This window comes from Schistocerca nitens, chromosome 3, assembly GCF_023898315.1.
Source record: "Schistocerca nitens isolate TAMUIC-IGC-003100 chromosome 3, iqSchNite1.1, whole genome shotgun sequence".
Lineage (NCBI taxonomy): Eukaryota > Metazoa > Arthropoda > Insecta > Orthoptera > Acrididae > Schistocerca > Schistocerca nitens.
Genome location: NC_064616.1, coordinates 756,112,632 through 756,134,165, shown reverse-complemented (window position 1 = coordinate 756,134,165; position 21,534 = coordinate 756,112,632). Strand labels below are relative to the sequence as shown.

The following is a 21,534-nucleotide window of genomic DNA, read 5'->3' as shown; positions in this document are numbered from 1 at the left end:
TCCCAACATAAATAGTAGCAGTGCCTATCACGTGAATCTCACAGAGCAATGAACGTACCGATTTACATTTTAACACGCTGTACAGTAAGCGTAGAAATTAAACACTGTATTGCTCCAGGAAACTGGCCTAAAACAAGAAATTAGTCTAATATGGAACTGATATCGCAACTCCTAATCAAGGTACAACGAACGGTTATTATGGTGGACTGAATACAATATACTAAAGATTGAGAAATGCATGTACAATTTGACTGAATTCAAATGCAATGGGAAAAACCTGACTACCATTTTACTTGTTTTCTCGGGCTATATTAGTTGCCCAAAGAACGGCTCAATACTATAATTACAATCAAACACATTACATCTAAAATACCTCCCTTAGTTCAGAAACGTTTGGCATGAGTGAGGATACGTACGAAGTGTAAGGATTAAGGGGCAAGCAGAAGTAAATTAAGCTGATTTGGAAACTGAAATATGAGCAACAGAAAGAGTACAGCGAAACAATTAGAGCCGCGCGAAGTGGCCGCGTGTTTGAAGGCGCCATGTCATGGATTGCGCAGCCCCTCCCGCCGGAGGTTCGAGTCCTCCCTCGGGCATGTGTGTGTGTGTGTTTTGTTCTTAGCATAAGTTAATTTAAGTTAGTTTAAGTAGTGTGTAAGTCTAGGGACCGATGACCTCAGCAGTTTGGTCCCTTAGGAATTCACACACATCTGAACATTTTAAAACAATTAGAGATTAGACAATTTGCAATCATATGCTATACAGGACTTCATGCAGAAGGGCAAATAGAAAGGTTTGAGATGACATTTCACCACAAAAACGAAAACTGATAAACCTGTAACATAACGCAAACCTATTGAAAAATAAACAGATAACTACTAAAAAATAATTAAACATTCGAAGTTCAGCATGTTCTAATGGACGTCCGATAGATTTTAGTGTATGTATTAGTGACGTCACTTTAGATTAGATTAGATTAGATGTTCTTTCCATTGCAGTTCATCCATAGTCAGGAAATCCTCTGGAATGCGGAACATGTCAGAAAACGAGAATACACAATAAATATTTACAAAACAAGAACAGCTATGGCAATGTACCTTCCACAGATCCCAAATGAAATTGACCTTGTGGATGTGGACTCGGTAAAAAAAAAGAAAATAAAAAAAAATAAAAAATCTTAAGCATATTTACCATTAAAAGGATGTAAAACTTGTCACCAAATGTTAAATGTTCAATATCCTTTGGTGCATATGATAGTTCTTAGGCTATTGTAACCGCGCATCATAAAAAAAAAAAGTTTCGGCAGTTATTTACAATGGTCGTATTACTGCACAAAATTTGTACAGAAGTCATACTGTACGCAATATTCACATTATGTGATATTATTAATAACATACACGCATCACTTGGTTCTGCTAAGAAATTCGTCAGTAGAGTAGAAGGAGATGGCCACCAATAAATCATCTAGACTCTTCTGAATCTGAAATTATTAGTAAAGTTTTTATGGCTGCTGGTATGTTATTGAAAATGTGTATTGTCGAATGACTTACACCTTTCTGAACCATGAACTGCGCTGTTGGTTTGAAAAAAAAAACAGCTTTAATGACAAATTCCATTAAGGAATAAATACATTGGGAAGCAGTAGTTAATATCCCTAGTTCCTTAAACAGCCATCTGCAGGACGTTCTTGAGTTCACACCACAAATAATTCGTATTGCACGTTTTTGGCTTGATGAGTTACCCTAGAAAATAATCCCGTGTGATATTATGGAGTGAAAGTAAGCATAATACGCTAGCTCCTTATTTTTATATCACATATCCCTGACATCATTCGCATAGCAAACAGAGATTTTTTTAAGCGCTTCAGCAGTTCTGTGGTATGCTCCTGCCTGTTAAATTTATTATCAAGCTGTAATCACAAGAATTCAACAATGTCAACTTCATCTATCTGCTTGTCGTCATATTTTAGGCATATACCGAAAAGAAACCGTTTGTAAGTTCTGAACTGCATATGGCATGTTTTTTCACGGTTTAGAGACGTAGAATTGGCTAGGAACCATTTATTAATGTCCATGACAATTTGATTAGCCGACCTCTCTAAGGATATTCATGATTTACTGTTTATTGCAATGTTTATATCATCTGCTAACAAAGCAAACGTGGCACCTGGTAATGTTACTGCTAAAAGATCACTTATATACATAAGAAAAAGTATGGGCCCTAACATGTAACCCTTGGGGACACCACATGTTATTGTTTTCCAGTTGGATGATGCCGGATAGCTTAATATACGTCTCTTTCGTATTGAAATTTTTTGTTTTCTCTCAGAGATATAGGATTTGAATCATTTTGGAGTATGTCCTGGTACACCACAATATTCTGATTTAATTAAAAGGATATTTTGATTTACACAGTCAAATGCCTTTGACGGATTACAAAATATAGCAGCAGCCTGTCATTTATTGTCTAATTAATTAAATACGTTCTCACCGTACGTGTAGATAGCCTTCTCAATATCGGAACTCTTTAGAAATCCGAATTGAGATTTGGATAATACTTTATTTGTGGTTCGATTGTTAAGAAGACGACAGTATATTATCTATTCTAAAACTTTTGAGAATGTGGACAAAAGTGAAATTGGGCTGAAATTTGATGATATTTTTTTATCTCCTTTTTTATAAAAAGGCTTAACTTCAGCATATTTCAGCCATTCAGGAAATGTTCCACTAATAAGACTGGTAATACAAATACTTAAAGTGTCATTGAACTGAGAGGCACACTGTTTAATCAACTTTGTTGATACATTGTTATAACCTCTAGAATTTTTTGATTTTAAGGATTTTGTGGTGGACATTACTTCTACTGGGGTTGTGAGGGTCATACGCATGTTACTGTAGTTATTTGTGGTGCCTGGTCTGATATACTCCATGACAGCATCTACTGAACCTGACAACCCCATCTTTTCAGTAACAGTTATGAAGTTTTCAGTATATTCATTGTGGCTGACGAACTGCAACTGTGATTTAAATTGGCGATTTATGTAGTAATAAATACGCAACCAATCGATTTTTTAAAGTTTTTTGATACAATTTATTCTACCATAAACATGTTTTCGAGCCACTGCAGGCTCATCATCAGATAGAGGGGTTACAAGAACATTACTCTGTGGACCAAGTGTAGCTAGATGCTGTGCTGACAAATATACACAATATTTAGCTGCACTTGGTAAGCGGGACCAACGTGTCAACAGCCGCGGTGTGTGTCGTAATTGAGAACGCTTGGCGAGCAGGCCGACAGAAACAGCAAGCTTAGTGAGGCAGTGTGTGACTGCGAGCGATCGGGCAGCAAGTGTGTGACAGAGACAGACCTAGGCGAGCCTCGGTGACCCTCCGTAACGTTATCAAAACAATTTTTTCCAAGTACGCGTACACTACCATTACTCTACGACGCAAACGTAGGGGTTACACTCGTCTTTCAGAAAAACTGGATGATTTTTTTAAAAAGAAGTAGCCTCACAAATTGAGTTAGTCAATAACGCGTTGATCCGTGGGTGACATCAAAGGGTCCTAGTACGAAAGAAATGGCATCCTGGTTATCGGTCCGCTTTGCGGACGACAGTCAGTGTGGTATACCACCGCTGTCTGGGACGTCTCCAGACACTTTTTCGCTGGTGTCAATGCTCAGTTCGAAGCGGAACTCATCACTGAAGACAATTCAACTCCAGTCAATGAGATTCCAGGGCGAAGACGTTTCTGGAGACGTCCCAGACAGCAGTGGGATACCAAGCTGTCTGTAGCCCACCGTATGGCCCGATAATCAGGAGCGGTGGTCTGTGGGGCCTTTTCTTTTCACAGCAGGACCGCTTTGGTTGTCATTCGTGGCCCCCCTTACAGCACAGCGGTACGTTGACAATATTCTATCCCTAGTTTTTTTGCCATTCATGGCAAGCCATCCTGGGCTCACGTTTCAGCATGATAATGCCCGCCCGACACGGCAAGAGTTTCTAGCACTTGTTCTCTTGTTTGCCAAAGCCTACCTTGCCCAGTAAGGTCGCAGGATCTTTCTCCAATTGAGATTGTTTGGAGTGTTACGGGCACGCCCCCAACCAGCTCGGGATTTTGACAATCTAACGTGCCAATTGGACAGAATTTGGCACGATATCAAGAGGACATCCAGCAGCTCTATCGATCAATTCCAAGCCGCTGCATGCATAAGAGCGAAAGGTGAACCAACGCGTTGTTAACTTTCTCAATTTGTGAAGATCTTTCTCTTCAATAAATCATACAATTTCTCTGAAATTGCAATCATTTGTTTGTCTGTACATATACTTCACATATACCGATTTCCGTCCCATCCAGGTAATTCCTTCGTAATGCTTCTTTTTTATCTTAGGACGTATAAACTATTACTTTGCAGAAGTGGAACAATGACTGAAAGTCATTATACTGGTATATGTAGTATGACTCCCATAGTGCTCATACGACAGTCGACAGCTAAACGGAGCATACGAGAAACAACCAGCCTAATCACACAAATAAACTCAATTACATTTGATTAAAAACAGCGAGCAGCAATACACAGCTGCGCCTAGCAGTCAAAGTTTACGTCTATAAGCCAGAAATAAAACGATGCTATTCTGGATCCTAAAAGACACTGTAGGGATATGATTATGCAAAAGAAGTGTAAGAATCAAAACTACAAATACCACTCTGCAACGGAAAACAGTGATTCTAACTGTGGTGAATTCAGCAGAGTAAACATTAGAAGGAAAAGTAACTATAAATACAGACACCTGTCGGCACAACAAAGGAATGAATATAAACTGTTAATTGGAGCACCACATCTAGAACAATTGTAAGAGGCGACCAAAAAGTTTCCGTTCGAGGGCGTTACTGCAACGTATCTGCAACATAGTGCGACTATGATGCGGTATATATTTTACAAAAATATAAACCGGGATTTGTGTGGCATTCGTGTCTTTTCGACATGCATAAGTAAATGTGAACACATGAACTATGCGTCGAAATAGGATCAACGTGCTGTTATTCTTTTTGTCTGCCGAAGACCAATACTGGTTGGCATCTATCGGAGAATGAAGAATGTGTATGTGGCAGCATGTCTGCGAAAACCACCGTTGAGAAACAGTGCGACAAGGGGTGCTGCTGCTTCATGATAACGCACGTCCCCATATCGCAGACGTCGTAACGTTACGCCAACTCAAGTGGGAGCGTCCGCCCTATAGACGTGATCTCTCTCCATGCGATTATCACTCTCGACGGAGTAGCTATAACAAAATGTCATAGACCACTGATAATGTTGAGTGCTGTGCGCTAATTCGTTTACTGCATCAGGAGGGGATCAGCGCTGTAACAATCCTTCCCGAATTGGTAGAAGTGTACGGCGACATTGCACAAGCATATGTCGCGGCGCTTAGGTCGCAAAGAACGCTTCCGGTGTGGACAAACAAGTCTGAATGATTAAGAAGAAAGTGGCAGACTATTGTGTGTGAAGAACCAGGAATGGCAAGAGAGATCGAGGCCCCGGTGCTCGAAGATCGGCTATCACAATCGAGGCGACAGCGGGGAAAGTGAAAATGAGTCATGCATCAGTTTTAAACATTTTGCACGACATTATGAAAATGAAATATATCGCCGCCTGCTGGGTTTCGCGACTGCTCACGCCGCAGCTCATTGTGCACAGGGTACAGCTACACATGCTGCTTCTTTGGCTATCAAGTTTCGCCTGAACTCTCTATCCCTCCCCCTCCCCCTCCTCCCCCCTCCCTCCCCTCCCCCAACCTTTTAATGAGCAAAGTAAGAGCATATGGACTATCAGGCCAATTGTGTGATTGGACTGAAGAGTTCCTAGATAACAGAACGCAGCACGTCATTCTCAATGGAGAGAAGCTTCCGAAGTAAGAGTGATTTCAGGTGTGCCGCAGGGGAGTGTCGTAGGACCGTTGCTATTCACAATATACATAAATGACCTTGTGGATGACATTGGAAGTTCACTGAGGCTTTTTTCGGATGATGGTGTGGTATATTGAGAGGTTGTAACATTGGAAAATTGTACTGAAATGCAGGAGGATCTGCAGCGAATTGACGCATGGTGCAGGGAATGGCAATTGAATCTCAATGTAGACAAGTGTAATGTGCTGCGAATACATAGAAAGAAAGATCCCTTATCATTTGGCTACAATATAGCAGGTCAGCAACTGGAAGCAGTTAATTCCATAAATTATCTGGGAGTACGAATTAGGAGTGATTTAAAATGGAATGATCATATAAAGTTGATCGTTGGTAAAGCAGATGCCAGACTGAGATTCATTGGAAGAATCCTAAGGAAATGCAATCCGAAAACAAAGGAAGTAGGTTACAGAACGCTTGTTCGCCCACTGATTGAATACTGCTCAGCAGTGTGGGATCCGTACCAGATAGTGTTGATAGAAGACATAGAGAAGATCCAACGGAGAGCTGCGCGCTTCGTTACAGGATCATTTAGTAATCGCGAAAGCGTTACGGAGATGACAGATAAACTCCAGTGGAAGACTCTGCAGGAGAGACGCTCAGTAGCTCGGTACGGGCTTTCGTTGAAGTTTCGGGAACATACCTTCTCCGAAGAGTCAAGCAGTATATTGCTAGCTCCTACATATATCTCACGAAGAGACCATGACGGTAAAATCAGAGAGATTAGAGCCCGCACAGAAGCATACCAACAATCTTTCTTCCCACGAACAATACGAGACTGGAATAGAGGGGAGAACCGATAGAGGTACTCAAGGTACCCTCCGCCACACACCGTCAGGTGGCTTGCGGAGTGTAGATGTAGATGTAGATGTTATTCTAGAGACATGCGACCCAGTGATTTCTTCCCTTTCCTTGGTTGAATAAACATTGTGTGGCAGGCATTTCCAGAATGATGACAAGATAATTTTAGAGGTGAGATGTTTCCAGAACAGCCAAAATGCAGGCTTCTACAACCAAGGTCTGCAAAGATCATCTATTGTTTGAAATAAGAAGTGTTGCACTGAATGGTGGATATGTAGAGGACTAACTAACAATTTCATGGTCTCAATAAGCTTTTTTCCATTTCGGGTGCCACAATTACAAATTTATTAAAAAACAGTTCCACTCTCCACATTGGCAGCTATACAATCACTGTCATCTACATATATTACACGATCAGCTAATTTCGGCGATGTGCCATTTTCAGGTGTTACCCCTATCGTCGTAGTTTTACTCTGTCACTCTGTCCAAGTTGTAGTGCTGCTATCCAGTCTTTGAGCAAAAGCTGTAAGTCTTTGGCAAAAGTAATAAGAAATAGTGAGAAAGCTGACGAGGAGCATTGCGTTAGGAGCCATAAACTGGTAGCCGCCAGTGTGGCCACATGAGAGTCACAGCAACAGACACACAAGTTGCTTGTGAAGCGAGAACAGCCGAGGGTAGCAGTAAATTGCATCACACAGCAGTAACCAGAGCGATGTCACCAGACCACAGCAAGTCTCTTATTTTGAGCGACGTGACTAGACGCCTGGTTTTAGAGAAACAAATGCTTGACAGTCATGTAAATAAGCTGAATTTTGAGGCAGGCAGCACTTCTTGTAGGCGGACACCAACAGCATCATTACGATGCCAGAGCTGAGAGCTGCGGGACAGCGAGACGACTGTGCATCGCCAGCAGCAGCCATGGGTTCTAGGCTGATCTGCACCCGAAGCCAGCACTATGTCCTTCAACTGAATTGGTTCCACGGCACAGCCAACCTGTTGCCGATGACGCTGAGTTCCTAGTGGGACTTTGCGCCTCAGAGCCACCAGTGCCATCTCCGTGTGCTGTCACGGTGACGCGAGCGAAGCGAGGGCTCGCCGGGGCTACACGCTGCCGAAGGAAGAGGCACACCGATGACGTCAATGGCCGTAGCCTCTGACGACTGGCGGCTGCCACGGAGCTGCCGCCAGCATCGCATTAAGCCAGCTCAGGATCCAGGGCCTCCCATACGCCAGTGCGAGCCTCGCATCGTCTATTGGAGCTAAATAGAGTCGTATTTACTGTCAACAGTGTTTCCACTGGACCCCACCAGCCCACCACTCACCCCACGGACTCTTCAGGGCCTATACCAGGGCTTAACAACTGGCCGGTTTTGAGCGCGAGTTCTCGCGTCTGCTCAGGTACGTGCTCGCGAGCAGGTGCAAGGTCGCGGAGTAGGGAGGAAGGGGAGGGAGGGGAAATGTGCGCGCACGTTTGAATGTGATATCGCGTTCTTAGCAGATTTAACTAGCCATCTGAATGCTTTGAACATTTTACTACAAGGTAAAGATCTACTAATTACTCGTTTCATAGATCGAATAAGAGCTTTTAAAATGAAATTGACACTTTGGGTGAGTCAGCTGGAAACAGGAAACCTAGCTCATTTTCCTAAATTATCATCCATGCAAGATGTTGACAAAGACTGTGAACGTTATTCACATAGTTTAGTTGATCGGTGCTTTCAAGATCTGACAGCACTAGACAGTGATTTTGATCTGTTCTCTCCATATTCAGCGAATATTTAAGAGATTCGTCCTGAGCTGCAACAAGAAATTATTGACCTGCAGTGTGACAGAGAATACAGAGACAAATTTCAGAACAAGAAAAACATTTTGGAATTCTACAGACACTTCCCTCTGGATAGATTTCCTCGTTTGCACAAACTGGCGGCTACAATAATATCAATGTTCGGTTCCACGTATGTTTGTGAACAACTGTTCTCTGCAATGAAATGTAACAAGACGCGCCTGAGAAACGCATTGTCTGATCGAAATTTAAACTGCACGCTGCGCCTACAATGCACAAGAACAATTACTCCGAACATAGACGCAATTGTAAAGGGCAAAAAGTACAAGATAACCGAGAATCCCACACTTCAGTCACACCTTTTATTGTGTAACAGTTCACAAATTAATGCGAATGTAGAGGCATACAACACTAAGCTAATAAAATTATGTGGCATGTGCACATTCTCCTTTATTTGTTTCATTTGTCACAGTAATAATTGGTGAGTGATATCCCTGCAGGTGGCCGCGGATTTACATTTACTGGTGGCAGCTGTTGTGTGCCCCACGTGACTCTCCTCACTCTCCACTCTGGTCCGGTAGTGGGGGTAGCGTGCTCGCGCTGCTCCGTGCTCGCGCCTTGCTGCTCACAGCTTGCTCCGCGAGCACGTACGTTGTGTAGCCTCGGCCTATACAAATATTTATCTGGCATTTAAATACAGGGGATCACATATTCCTACAGGAGATAGCACTGGTCAAAACTAGAAGAAAATATAATGACGTGTCAGGTAATTAATACATACATACACTGTCTAGATAGATCTTGAAGGTCCAATGGTAACGACAGACCAGTGTGTCATCCTGAGCTAATAGGTGTCACTGGATGCGGATGTGGGGACTAATATGGTCAGCACACCACTCTCCCGGTCTTTGTAAGCTTTGGTGACTATAGCCATTACTAATCAATCAGTACCTCGTCAGTTGGTTTCACAATAGCTGAATGCATCCCGCTTGCAAAAAGTGCTTGGTAGACTCAGACGGTCACCAATCCACGTGCTAGTCAAACCTGACAGCGCCTAAGTTCGGTGATTTGACGGGAACTAGTATTACCACTGCGGAAAGGCCACTGGCCCAGCAAGTAATACCTACTGAAACAGGTGCCAATCTGTCCTGTCATTCTCATCTGTCTGCTACGTAGAAGCAGACACTGTAGGCAGTGCTGCATGTGGTTACCACGCATCCTACCATCCACGCAGCCTTCCTTCACAGTTAGTGACGCACTCTTTCAGATACACTTGGCTCCATTCCGATTGTGTCACATGCAGTAGTCACATATTACTGTAATGTCTGAACGATAGGCTGGGCATACACTAATTCCTTTAAGTGTCGTAATAGCCTTAAAGGGGAGGCCATGCTACGAGACCTCCTCGACCAATCCATCGCACATGAAACGTTACGGTACTGTCGCATGATCCATAGAAGTGTGGTGGTACCTCGTTCGGTACTGTCGCATGATCCATAGAAGTGTGGTGGTACCTCATCGTACCTAAACCACATTCGTTCTCATTTTGCAAAAAGAGTGAAAGAGACAGTTCCAGTAGGAGAGGAATAATGAGAAGGAGAAAGTGGACGTGGGTGAGAGCCAGAGATAATGACAGGTGGAGTGTATAACAATGACAATGAATAAGAGAGAGATAACGACAGTGAGAAGAGTCATCAGCAGTGGGAAGGAATGAATGAGGCAGTGGCGTTAAGAGAGAGTAAGCGGGTGACAGTGACAATGAGAGGAGACGGTAATAGTAGGGCAGAACAGAAAAGACTGTGGCTGTTCTCTTTTTGCACTAGTGACTCATCGTTCAGAAATCGGTGATACCTCTTATTCGGTTTGGTAAAGCAAATAGCCGTGTGAGTGTGTCGCCGACAATTCCTACCCTTATATTGACACTCAGACTGATCGTGATGCCTCAACACCATGATTGCTTGGCGATCTGCATCTGCCCACAAGTGCTTACTGTGGTAATTTACTCTACCATCTCTTGTGAATTCTGACCATCTGCAAGTAAAATGTAGGTTGTAAACTGCCAACCTTAAACGGACCGTATCTCAACAGGTTTTGGTTTCTGGACACATAATCATCGGAACTTTTCTCCTAGTTTTGACCAATACTGTCTCCCGTGGAAATATGTGACACTTTAGTTTAATAAGCTGTGTATAACCACCGTTGTAGTAGACTCGAGTGAAAGCAACATTTCATACTCGGCAGCGATGTTACTGCTGTAGTACCTTGTGTACTTAAACATAAAAACTCATAACATGTCGCACAGAACATTTCTCTACACAGATTATTGGTTCGACACTTGGTCAATCGAATCAATTCATGTAGAACAATGCTTTGTGAGATTTACTAAGGAACTTATTTTAATTCACATCTTTAATGAGTATGGAACATTGTTCGTGCTTGAGTCTTCTACGACAGCGGTTATGTTTTCAATGAGTGAAGCACATTTGCGTAAACCCTCACAGGGTGACGGTATAGAATTACGATGACAGGAGTATCACTTCAAAATGGCCCATCGCCTAATTAGCCGACAGTCTATCTATTTCTATCCAACTATAAATTAAGGTAACTGGTGCAGTTTTTATGTCTGTATGTGAATGCTAATCTCAGTGGCTTTGATACGGCTGTCAATAATAGGTAGATCATCGACGAAGAGCAAGAAAAGAAACCTGCTTTGCTGCCATTCTGTGACTCTGTGTCGGGCAAGATAAGCCGCCTTTTGAAAAGACACAAGATCGAATCAATCTTCAGGCCTCCAACGAAAATCCGTCAATTACTGTGACCAGTTAAAGACGCAGTAGGTCTCATAACACCTGGAGCCTACGAAATACCTTGTGAGTGTGGCCAGAAGTACATAGGACAAACAGTGCGCACTGTGGAACAACGCAGGAAAGAACATGAGAGGTTTTATCGCCAACGCTATCCAGAGAAATCTGCGTTAGCTGAGCATGCGTTAGAAAACGGTCACCACATAAAATTTGACGATACCTCTGTCGTGGCTCGCACTAACGGCTTCTGGGACAGTTTAATAAAGGAAGCTATTGAAATAAAAATTACCGCAAACACCCTGAATAGAGACGGTGGCTTGCAGCTCAGTGCTGCGTGGGATGCAGCGATCGCGAGGTTGAAGAGGGCACATCGAACGCCGACTCAAAACATGCCCATATATGGCAATGTCACGGGCGCCAGTGACGTCACAGCCGGCAGCTAGCGTATATAAGGGCGCACGAACAGCCCACTTGACAATGGCCAAGGAGTGCTTGGTCGAAAGCTCGTGTAGTTTTAAGCAATTGACGCGGTTGGAAACCCGATAACATTTCATTCAATAGGTAGACTGATTCACGAAGGAGGTTTGTGAATATAATTTATTACTGCTATGTCAGACAAGTCTCCCGGCTGTATATACAGTGATACCCGTGCGAAGCCTGGATGGGTCGCTAATGCGATAGAAATTTTTGTGATAAGTTCCAAGGGAACCACACTGCTGAGGTCATCGGTCCCTAGGCTTACACAGTACTTAAACTAATTTACGCTAAGGACAACACAACAACACACACAAACACGCCCGAGGGAGGATTCGAACCTCCGACGAGGGGAGTCACGCGAACTGTAAGAAGTCGCCCGAGATCGCGCTGCTACCCCGCGCGGCGATGCGACAGTAATGACAGTGATTATATAACAGTCAAAGTGGGAAGTACGAGCGTAATCCCAAGAGTAAGGTCTCCTATCTTTTTGTAACTACATAGACCTGTTTATTTCTACAATGGTTTACATCAGTTTACGGCTTGAATATTTATCTATTTTTCGACATAATCATTTCTGTCGATGCATTTTTGTAGACGCTGTAGCAGTTTTTGTATGCCCATGTCATACTAGCTCGCCGCCATGCTGTTCAGAAAGTTATGAACCTCTTCTTTCACCTCGTCGTCGGAGCTGAATCGCTTTCCGGCCAAATGCTCTTTTAACCTAGGGAACAGGTGATAGTCACTGGGCGCCAAGTCAGGACAATAGGGTGGGTGGGTGATTAAGTTCCACTGAAACTGTTGCAGGAGAGCAACGGTTTGCCGAGTGATGTGTGGGTGAGCGTTGTCATGGAGAATGTGTACGCCCTCGCTCAACATTCCTCTTCTGCGGTTCTGAATTCACCGTGTGAGTTTTTTTCAGAATCTCACAGTACCTGTCAACGTTAATTGTGGTCCCAGCGATTCAGCTCCGACGACGAGGTGAAAGAAGAGATTCATAACTTTTTGAACAGCATGGCGGCGAGCTGGTGTGACATGGGCATATAAAAACTTCCACAGCGTCTACAAAAATGCATCGACAGAAATGGTGATTATATCGAAAAATAGCTAAATGTTCAAGCTGTAAACTGATGTAAACCATTGTAGAAATAAACAGTTCTATGTACTTATAAAAAATAGGAGACCTTACTTTTGGGATTGTAACACCCCACCCGTCACTTATCTGGTTCTGGCGTGTGTTCACCCCAGCTAATTGACTAACAGATCAACAGAGAGTGCAAAACTGCCGCAATATCGGATAACGCAAAAAGTAATAAGGCCCTGTGCCTCCTGACTGAACTGCGGTGGCAGTGTTGACGTTAATTGATTCAGAATTGATCACTTTTAATTAAAAAGGGGTGCACATTGATGTTATATTCAGCTATTGAACGCCAGATGCATATGTTGAACATAAAATTAGGAAAGTGACTTGGGATTGCAACTACTTGATTTAAAACAGATGCAGTCGATTAGCACAAATTTATTTTAACTCCCGACCTTCAGTCATCACATTACAAGAGTCTCCTATCAGGCAGTGGTAATAAATTGCGTTTACGTGGAGTAAAGCGCGATAAATCAAAATTAATTCCTATCGACTGACCCAGGCGTAATGCGAAGTGCGAGAAGAATTCCCCAATACACGGCCCATGAAACCGTCGTGGAAACTTTGCCGACGTGATCCAACAATTTAATCGCCGGCCGGTGTGGCCAAGCGGTTAAAGGCGCTACAGTCTGGAACCGCGTGACCGCTACGGTCGCAGGTTCGAATCCTGCCTCGGGCATGGATGTGTGTGATGTCCTTAGGTTAGTTAGGTTTAAGTAGTTCTAAGTTCTAGGGGACTGACGACCTTAGAAGTTAAGTCCCATAGTGCTCAGAGCCATTTGAACCAACAATTTAATCAGCCGGGGTGGGTGCAATATCACCGAATTCAGCGTGGCGGGGCGTCGTCGTTGTGAGGACGTCGGCCGACCTCGTGGTGCTGCAAGGCTGCGCTCGTCTATTCACTCCAGCTGTCTTGCTCAGTACATAGCTGAACCAAAACTTTCTATCTCCAAGCTCAATCGTTCCATTTGCTAAGTCCAAATCTGCAGAGATGCTCACTCTTTCTCAGGCAAGCTGAGTAAAGAACGCCCCGTCCGCACTCTACGCAAGCTGGGAGCGGAAGACCTCTACGGGGACTTCTCCCAGTCCACTCTTCGCCTCGGTTTCTCCTCCAGCAAAATCACTTACGCCAATTGCAGCGCAAGTCATGTTAATTATGCTTCGCTTCCCAGCGCCGACCAATGCCTGCTCTGGCAAGTGAACGAATTCCCACAAAATTTCCCTTGCTCTCAACTTCTACTATTTTGCTCCTCCCAGGCCACCCATCAAGGTTAGCGTCTGCACAAAACACCAATTTTTCCGGAATTCTGACACCCAGGAGAGTACTTCAAATTCCTCAGTCCTACGTTCCCATCGGAGGCTGGCGTATTCTGTCGCTCTCCACCTGATTTACTTCAGACTCTGCGGACTGTGAATTCAGCGTGAAGTTGCTATAGTCACGAACACGCATATTTTGGCGTCTGTTGACCGCTCCACCTTAGCTTTGCGCGGCTTACTCGCATGTTTCACTGAAAACGGGACGACGAACATTTATCAACAGGCGTACAAGTTCTCCGTCTGCTTCCCGGTACACCAGCGTGGGGTCAACCACCCACTCACTGTCACTCATCTTAAGGCAGCCCCATTACCGCTTTCTCAGAGCTCGAGCCGCCCTAAGCTGCCTATTGTCGCTTCCCTTCGCCGTTCCCCAGCCGGCCACGGTCAACTCGAATACTTCCCTGGGATAAACTAGCCTCCAGTAAATCGACGCGTTTCCACAAAGTTTTCATGTCGTGTGAATTACTTTAAAACCATCACCCGACATTAATTATTCCAATACGTCTGTACTATACCCTCTACAAGATGCATTGCGCCTTGTCAGTCATTTTTATTCCGCCCTACTGTTCGCTCAACGTGAGTTAGGTGATCTTTAATGACTTCATGTAAGGGGCATAGTTTTTGCCATCTTACAGGATTACCCTCGTAGAATTGTCTTTTACGGTCGCAGCTCGAACTTTCCGAGGCTATAGTTCAGACTTTATGAGTACGCCTCGTATCTGAGCAGATTGGCCCGCAGCAAAGCTAGATAGATTTAGCTAGGTTACGAAGTGCTCTTACGGTATCCTTGCGGTCGAGGGGGCGCAGCGTGACGCGGAAGCCGGCGGAGCGCGACGAGTTGTCGCTGTGCCAGGTGACGAGTAGCGACGTGGCGGTGACGGGCCGCGCCCACACGTGGCGCACGGTGGGAGCTACGCAGCGCCGGCGCAGCTCCGGGTCGGTGAGAGACAGGCCGGACACTTCTGTGGGCGCCGAACACTCGTGCTCCGCCGCCAGCGCCATCTCCAGCTTGGGGTGCTCGTCCAGCCACAGCAGCAGCTCGCGCGACTCGCAGCCGCAGTCCAGCGGGTTCCCTGCAACACGCCGCCAGCCGCTGTCAGACCCGCGATGTCGGTCGGCATTAAGCCTTCAATTATAAAGCATGTGCTTGGGGTATTGTTTGGTTTTCCGCGCATTACGCGAGAACTATGTAACTTACAGTGAAGGGCGATGCGGCAGTGAATTGTGGTCAGCAATACAGGGTGTTACAAAAAGGTACGGCCAAACTTTCAGGAAACATTCCTCACAGACAAAGAAAGAAAATAAGTTATTTGGACATGTGTCCGGAAACGCTTACTTTCCATGTTAGAGCTCATTTTATTACTTCTCTTCAAATCACATTAATCATGGAATGGAAACACACAGCAACAGAACGTACCAGCGTGACTTCAAACACTTTGTTACAGGAAATGTTCAAAATGTCCTCCGTTAGCGAGGATACATGCATCCACCCTCCGTCGCATGGAATCCCTGATGCGCTGATGCAGCCCTGGAGAATGGCGTATTGTATCACAGCCGTCCACAATACGAGCACGAAGAGTCTCTACATTTGGTACCGGGGTTGCGCAGACAAGAGCTTTCAAATGCCCCCATAAGTGAAAGTCAAGAGGGTTGTCAGGAGAGCGTGGAGGCCATGGAATTGGTCCGCCTCTACCAATCCATCGGTCACCGAATCTGTTGTTGAGAAGCGTACGAACACTTCGACTGAAATGTGCAGGAGCTCCATCGTGCATGAACCACATGTTGTGTCGTACTTGTAAAGGCACATGTTCTAGCAGCACAGGTAGAGTATCCCGTATGAAATCATGATAACGTGCTCGATTGAGCGTAGGTGGAAGAACATGGGGCCCAATCAAGACATCACCAACAATGCCTGCCCAAACGTTCACAGAAAATCTGTGTTGATGACGTGATTGCACAATTGCGTGCGGATTCTCGTCAGCCCACACATGCTGATTGTGAAAATGTACAATTTGTTTACGTTGGAATGAAACCTCATCCGTAAAGAGAACATTTGCACTGAAATGATGATTGACACATTGTTGGATGAACCATTCGCAGAAGTGTACCCGTGGAGGCCAATCAGCTGCTGATAGTGCCTGCACACGCTGTACATGGTACGGAAACAACTGGTTCTCCGCCGGCCGTGGTGGCCAAGCGGTTAAAGGCGCTACAGTCTGGAACCGCGCGGCCGCTACAGTCGCAGGTTCGAATCCTGCCTCGGGCATGGATGTGTGTGATGTTCTTAGGTTAGTTAGGTTGAAGTAGTTCTAAGTTCTAGGGGACTGATGACCTTAGAAGTTAAGTCCCATAGTGCTCAGAGCTATTTGAACCATTTTTGAACTGGTTCTCCCGTAGCACTCTCCATACAGTGACGTGGTCAACGTTACCTTGTACAGCAGCAACTTCTCTGACGCTGACATTAGGGTTATCGTCAACTGCACGAAGAATTGCCTCGCCCTTTGCAGGTGTCCTCGTCGTTCTAGGTCTTCCCCAGTCGCGAGTCATAGGCTGGAATGTTCAGTGCTCCCTAAGACGCCGATCAATTGCTTTAAACGTCTTCCTCTCGGGACACCTTCGTTCTGGAAATCTGTCTCGATACAAACGTACCGCGCCACGGCTATTGCCCCGTGCTAATCCATGGACATATGCCAACTCCGCATTTGTAAACATTGCACTGACTGCAAAACCTCGTTCGTGATGAACACTAACCTGTTGATGCTACGAATTGATGTGCTTGATGCTAGTACTGTAGAGCAATGAGTCGCATGTCAACACAAGCACCGAAATCAACATTACCTTCCTTCAATTGGGCCAACTGGCGGTGAATCGAGGCAGTACAGTACATACTGACGAAACTAAAATGAACTCTAACATGTCCGCAAAACATCTTTTCTTTATTTGTGTGTGAGGAATGTTTCCTGAAAGTTTGGCCGTACCTTTTTGTAACACCCTGTATGCACCTTCTGAAAGATCGATCTTTATTTCAAGTCACGAGACGCAAAAGTTATAGTAACCTCAAAGTCGGTTAATATCACGAATACTGAAAGATTAATAAAAACAGTAAATAAAAACTTACAGGGATGAGTGAGCACTCATTAAAAACGTTTCGTCATAGCTGATCGAGTGCCGTAGTCATATGTTAAGATTCATAAATAATCAAGCCCGTAAAGAGCAATAAAGTTCAACGGGAAATTGTTTACAAAATTCAATAGAAAATTCATGACGAAAAGAACGGCACTATATAATATTTTGGGGGCATAACACGCATTTTAAACTAGTTAAGTTATACTATACACTTAACTTGCAATAGTTTTCATTGTTTGCAAATTATTACTAACATTTATCGCCCATAATTAATTAATTATTATAGAAATGAAGATTTTGAGCAGCGGAATGTGCAAATCGCTATAGATTACGTCTAAAAACGGTGCTACATGCAGTTCTATGTTAAAACTTTGCAGCACAGATGTCAACAAACAAATTTGCGCTAAGTGGCGACATTTTGCAGAAACTAAAACTTAATTTACGGGCGATAGAATAACCCTAGAAGTTAATGTAAACATGCTAACACCTTTTGATTGGTCTTTTTCACTGAGGCACATGTACGTAAATTACCATGAGGGGTGAGGTACACGTACACACGTGGTTTCCATTTTCATTTACGGAGTGGAATAGGGTGTGTCCCGACATGTCAGGCCAATAGATGTTCAATGTGGTGGCCATCATTTGCTGCACACAATTGCAATCTCTGTCGTAATGAATGTCGTACACGCTGCACTACATCTGGTGTAATGTCACCGCAGGCTGCCACAATACGTTGTTTCATATCCTCTGTGGTTGTAGGCACATCACGGTACACATTCTCCTTTAACGTACCCCACAGAAAGAAGTCCAGAGGTGTAAGAGCAGGAGAACGGGCTGGCCAATTTATGCGTCCTCCACGTCCTATGAAACGCCCATCGAACAACCTGTCACGGGTCAGCCTAGTGTTAATTGCAGAATGTGCAGGTGCATCATCATGCTGATACCACATACGTAGACGCGTTTCCAGTGGGACACACTCTATTCCACTTCGTAATTGAAAACGGAAACCACGTGTGTACGTTTACCTCACCCCTCATGGTAATGTACATGTGCGTCAGTGAGAAAGACCAATCAAAAGGTGTTAGCATATGGACGTAATGTGCTGTTCCAGTCTCTTCTGTATCTAAGGTCCATCACCGTTCCCTTTGGATCCCTACGTAATTCGGTGCTCTCCGATACACACGATCGAACAGCGGAGGAGTGGTGCTCAAGCGTCAACTTTAGGTTACAATATCTCCGGATGTAAATAACATTTTACAATGCAACAAACGACACTGATTACGTATTTGTTTATATGTTCAGATGTGCTAACAAAACTAACGGGGTTCCATTTAAAAAACGTAGGTTTGTGTTAAAAAACGTACTTCCGTGCATTTTTTTATGGTTTGTATTAACCAATTACACTAGCCCCTCTCCTCACGTTCGGTCTGTGGAATCGATTCGTCAGTATTTGATGTGGTTTACGAAATATATCCAGCGGTAACGTTAGGTGACTCACCCTGTATATTTTCAGGAGCTTCAAACAGGAGCGACTTATTTTAGGTTACCTGTGTAGTTACTAGTATATTTTTGTAATTGCTTGTGTGTTTGAGTGCTTACTGGGAACAACCTTTTATTTTAATAACAGTGTAGCGTAGAGCAGCGCAGTTCCTATCGACCCTTGTATCGACCCTCGTATCGTACATGCTTTTGTTTGTTTTGCTTAGAACAGCTCAGTGTCTGTCAGACCGTCAGTGACAGAGCCGCTTGAGTCCCTGCTGCTAATAAGGCGAGTACACCGTTCGTTTATTACATGTTTTTGCGAGTTTCAAACAGGAGCCACTACAGAAATGGATAGTCACTGTGACTGCTGTGTACAGATGTGAGGTGAGTTGGTGACCCTTCACTCACAGCTCCAGGCAGTGTTGGCTTCCGTCACACAGCTTGAGGCTGATGTTAAGTGTGTGGTGTCGGACGCGGGGATGCGAGGGACGTCGAGCACGACCCACATGTCCCCCGATCGGTCCACTGCTGTGGCCGCCCCGGGTACTGCCTGCACTGAGGTTGGCCCCTCAACCGTGGTCGAGGGGAGATCATTCCAAAGTCTGGCAGGCAGCGGAAGACTTTCCGAGGAGCCGATCATAGGGCCTCCACAGTTCATTTGACGAACATGTTTCGGGCGTTATATGTGGCTATCGAAGTCTCTCATCAGCCGGGTGCAGTCGTCCACACTGTTCCAGAGGAAGCTTCCCGGGCCGCAGGGTCTGGGCATTCACCACAGAGGGGGGGGGGGGGGGTTACTGGTAGCTGGGAGCTGCAACATTAGGCGCGTAATGGGGCCCCTTAGGAACATGGCTGACAAGGAGGGGAAAGAATCCAGTGTGTACTCCCTGTGTATACTCGGGGAACTCATTCTGGATGTGTAAATGGTGCTTCTGGATGCCATGAAGAGTACAGGGTGCAGCCAACAGCAGGTGGTGGCCGATGTCGTTACCAGTGACATATGTCGCTTTGGACTGGAAGAGATTCTCTCTGGTTTCGGGCGGCTAGCGGAAATGGTAGAGACTGCCAGTCTTGCTTGCGAGATTAAGGTGGAGCTCACCATCTGCAGCATCGTCGACAGAACCGACTGTGGTCCTGTGGTGCAAAGCCGAGTGGAGGGCCTGAATCAGAGGCTCAGGCGGTTCTGTGACCGTGTAGGCTGCAGATTCCTTGACTTGCGCCATCCGATGGTGTGTTTCCGGGTTACGATTAATAGGTCAGGAGTCCATCACACACAGGAAGCGGCTACACGGGTAGCGAGGGCTGAGTGGAAGGGACTGTGCGGTTTCTTAGGTTAGAGGGTCTCAGAAAACCACAGAAAGAGCTTCCGTCTAAAAGGGGGCAGGTAAAACACAGTAAGGTAATTGTAGAAACGATCGGTATTGTAGTTGTAAATTGTCGTAGCTGTGTTGGGAAGGAATCAGAGCTCCAAGCCCTAATAGAAAGCACTAAAGCTCAAATAGTTATAGGTACGGAAAGCTGGCTAAAGTCGGAAATAAGTTCAGCCGAAATTTTTTCAAACGACCTAATAGTGCTCAGAAAGGATAGATTAAATACAGCTGGTGGTGGAGTATTTATTGTTGTCATAAGTAGTTTACCTTGTAGTGAAATTGAGTTAGATAGTTCCTGCGAAATAGTATGGATAGAGGCTATACTTGACAATCGGACTAAACTATTAATTGGATCGTTGCACCGACCCCCGAGTCAGAAGATATGGTTGCTGAACAGTTCAAAGAAAACTTGAGTCTCATTTCAAATAGGTACCCCACTCATACAATTATAGTCGGTGGCGACTTCAATCTACCCTCGATATGCGTTTAAAGCCGGTGGTAGGCATAAAACGTCATCCGAAATTGTGCTGAATGCTTTCTCAGAAAATTATTTTGAACAATTAGTTCATGGGCCCACTCAAAGCGTAAGTAGTTGCGAAACCATACTTGGCCTCTTAGCGACAAATAATACTGGACAAATAGGGAGTATCATGACGAATACAGGGATTAGCGACCACAAGGAAGTTGTTGCTAGGCTGAATACCGTAACACCCACAACCATAAAAAATAAATGCAAAGTACATCTATTTAAAAAAGCCGATAAAAATGCTCTTAACGACTTTTTAAGAGACAGTCTCCACTCCTTCCGATCTGATCACGTAAGCGTAGAAAAGATGTGGAATGATTTAAAATAGATAGTATCGATGGCAGTTGAGATACATACAACATAAATTAATAAGTGATGGTACTGATCCCCCATAGTACACAAAACGGGTCAGATAGCTGTTACAGAAGCAACGAAAAAAGCATGCCAAATTTAAAAGAACCCAAAATCCCCAAGATTGGCGAAGTTTTGAAGAAGTTCGAAATATAGCTCGTGCATCAAAGCAAGACTCTTTTAATAATTTCCACAATGAAACTCTGTCTCGGAATCTGGCAGAAAACCCAAAGACATTCTGGTTATATATAAAGCACACCAGTGGCAAGACGCAATCGATACCTTCACTACGCTATAACAACGGTGAAGTCACTGATGTCAGTTGCACTAAAGCAGAGTTATTAAACACGGTTTTCCGAAACTCCTTCATCAAACAAGACGAAGTAAATATTC

At 44.5% G+C, this 21,534-nt stretch overlaps 1 protein-coding gene across 1 annotated transcript in view; it reads right to left on the bottom strand.

Annotated features, from left to right (window-relative positions):
* Positions 1-21,534, bottom strand: part of LOC126249418 (protein artichoke-like) — a 426,659-nt gene that overhangs the window by 120,742 nt on the left and 284,383 nt on the right. Inside the window, exon 2 of the mRNA XM_049951071.1 lies at positions 15,067-15,359. Within this exon, the coding sequence (XP_049807028.1) occupies positions 15,067-15,359 (293 nt within the window). The remainder of the gene's footprint in view (positions 1-15,066; positions 15,360-21,534) is intronic.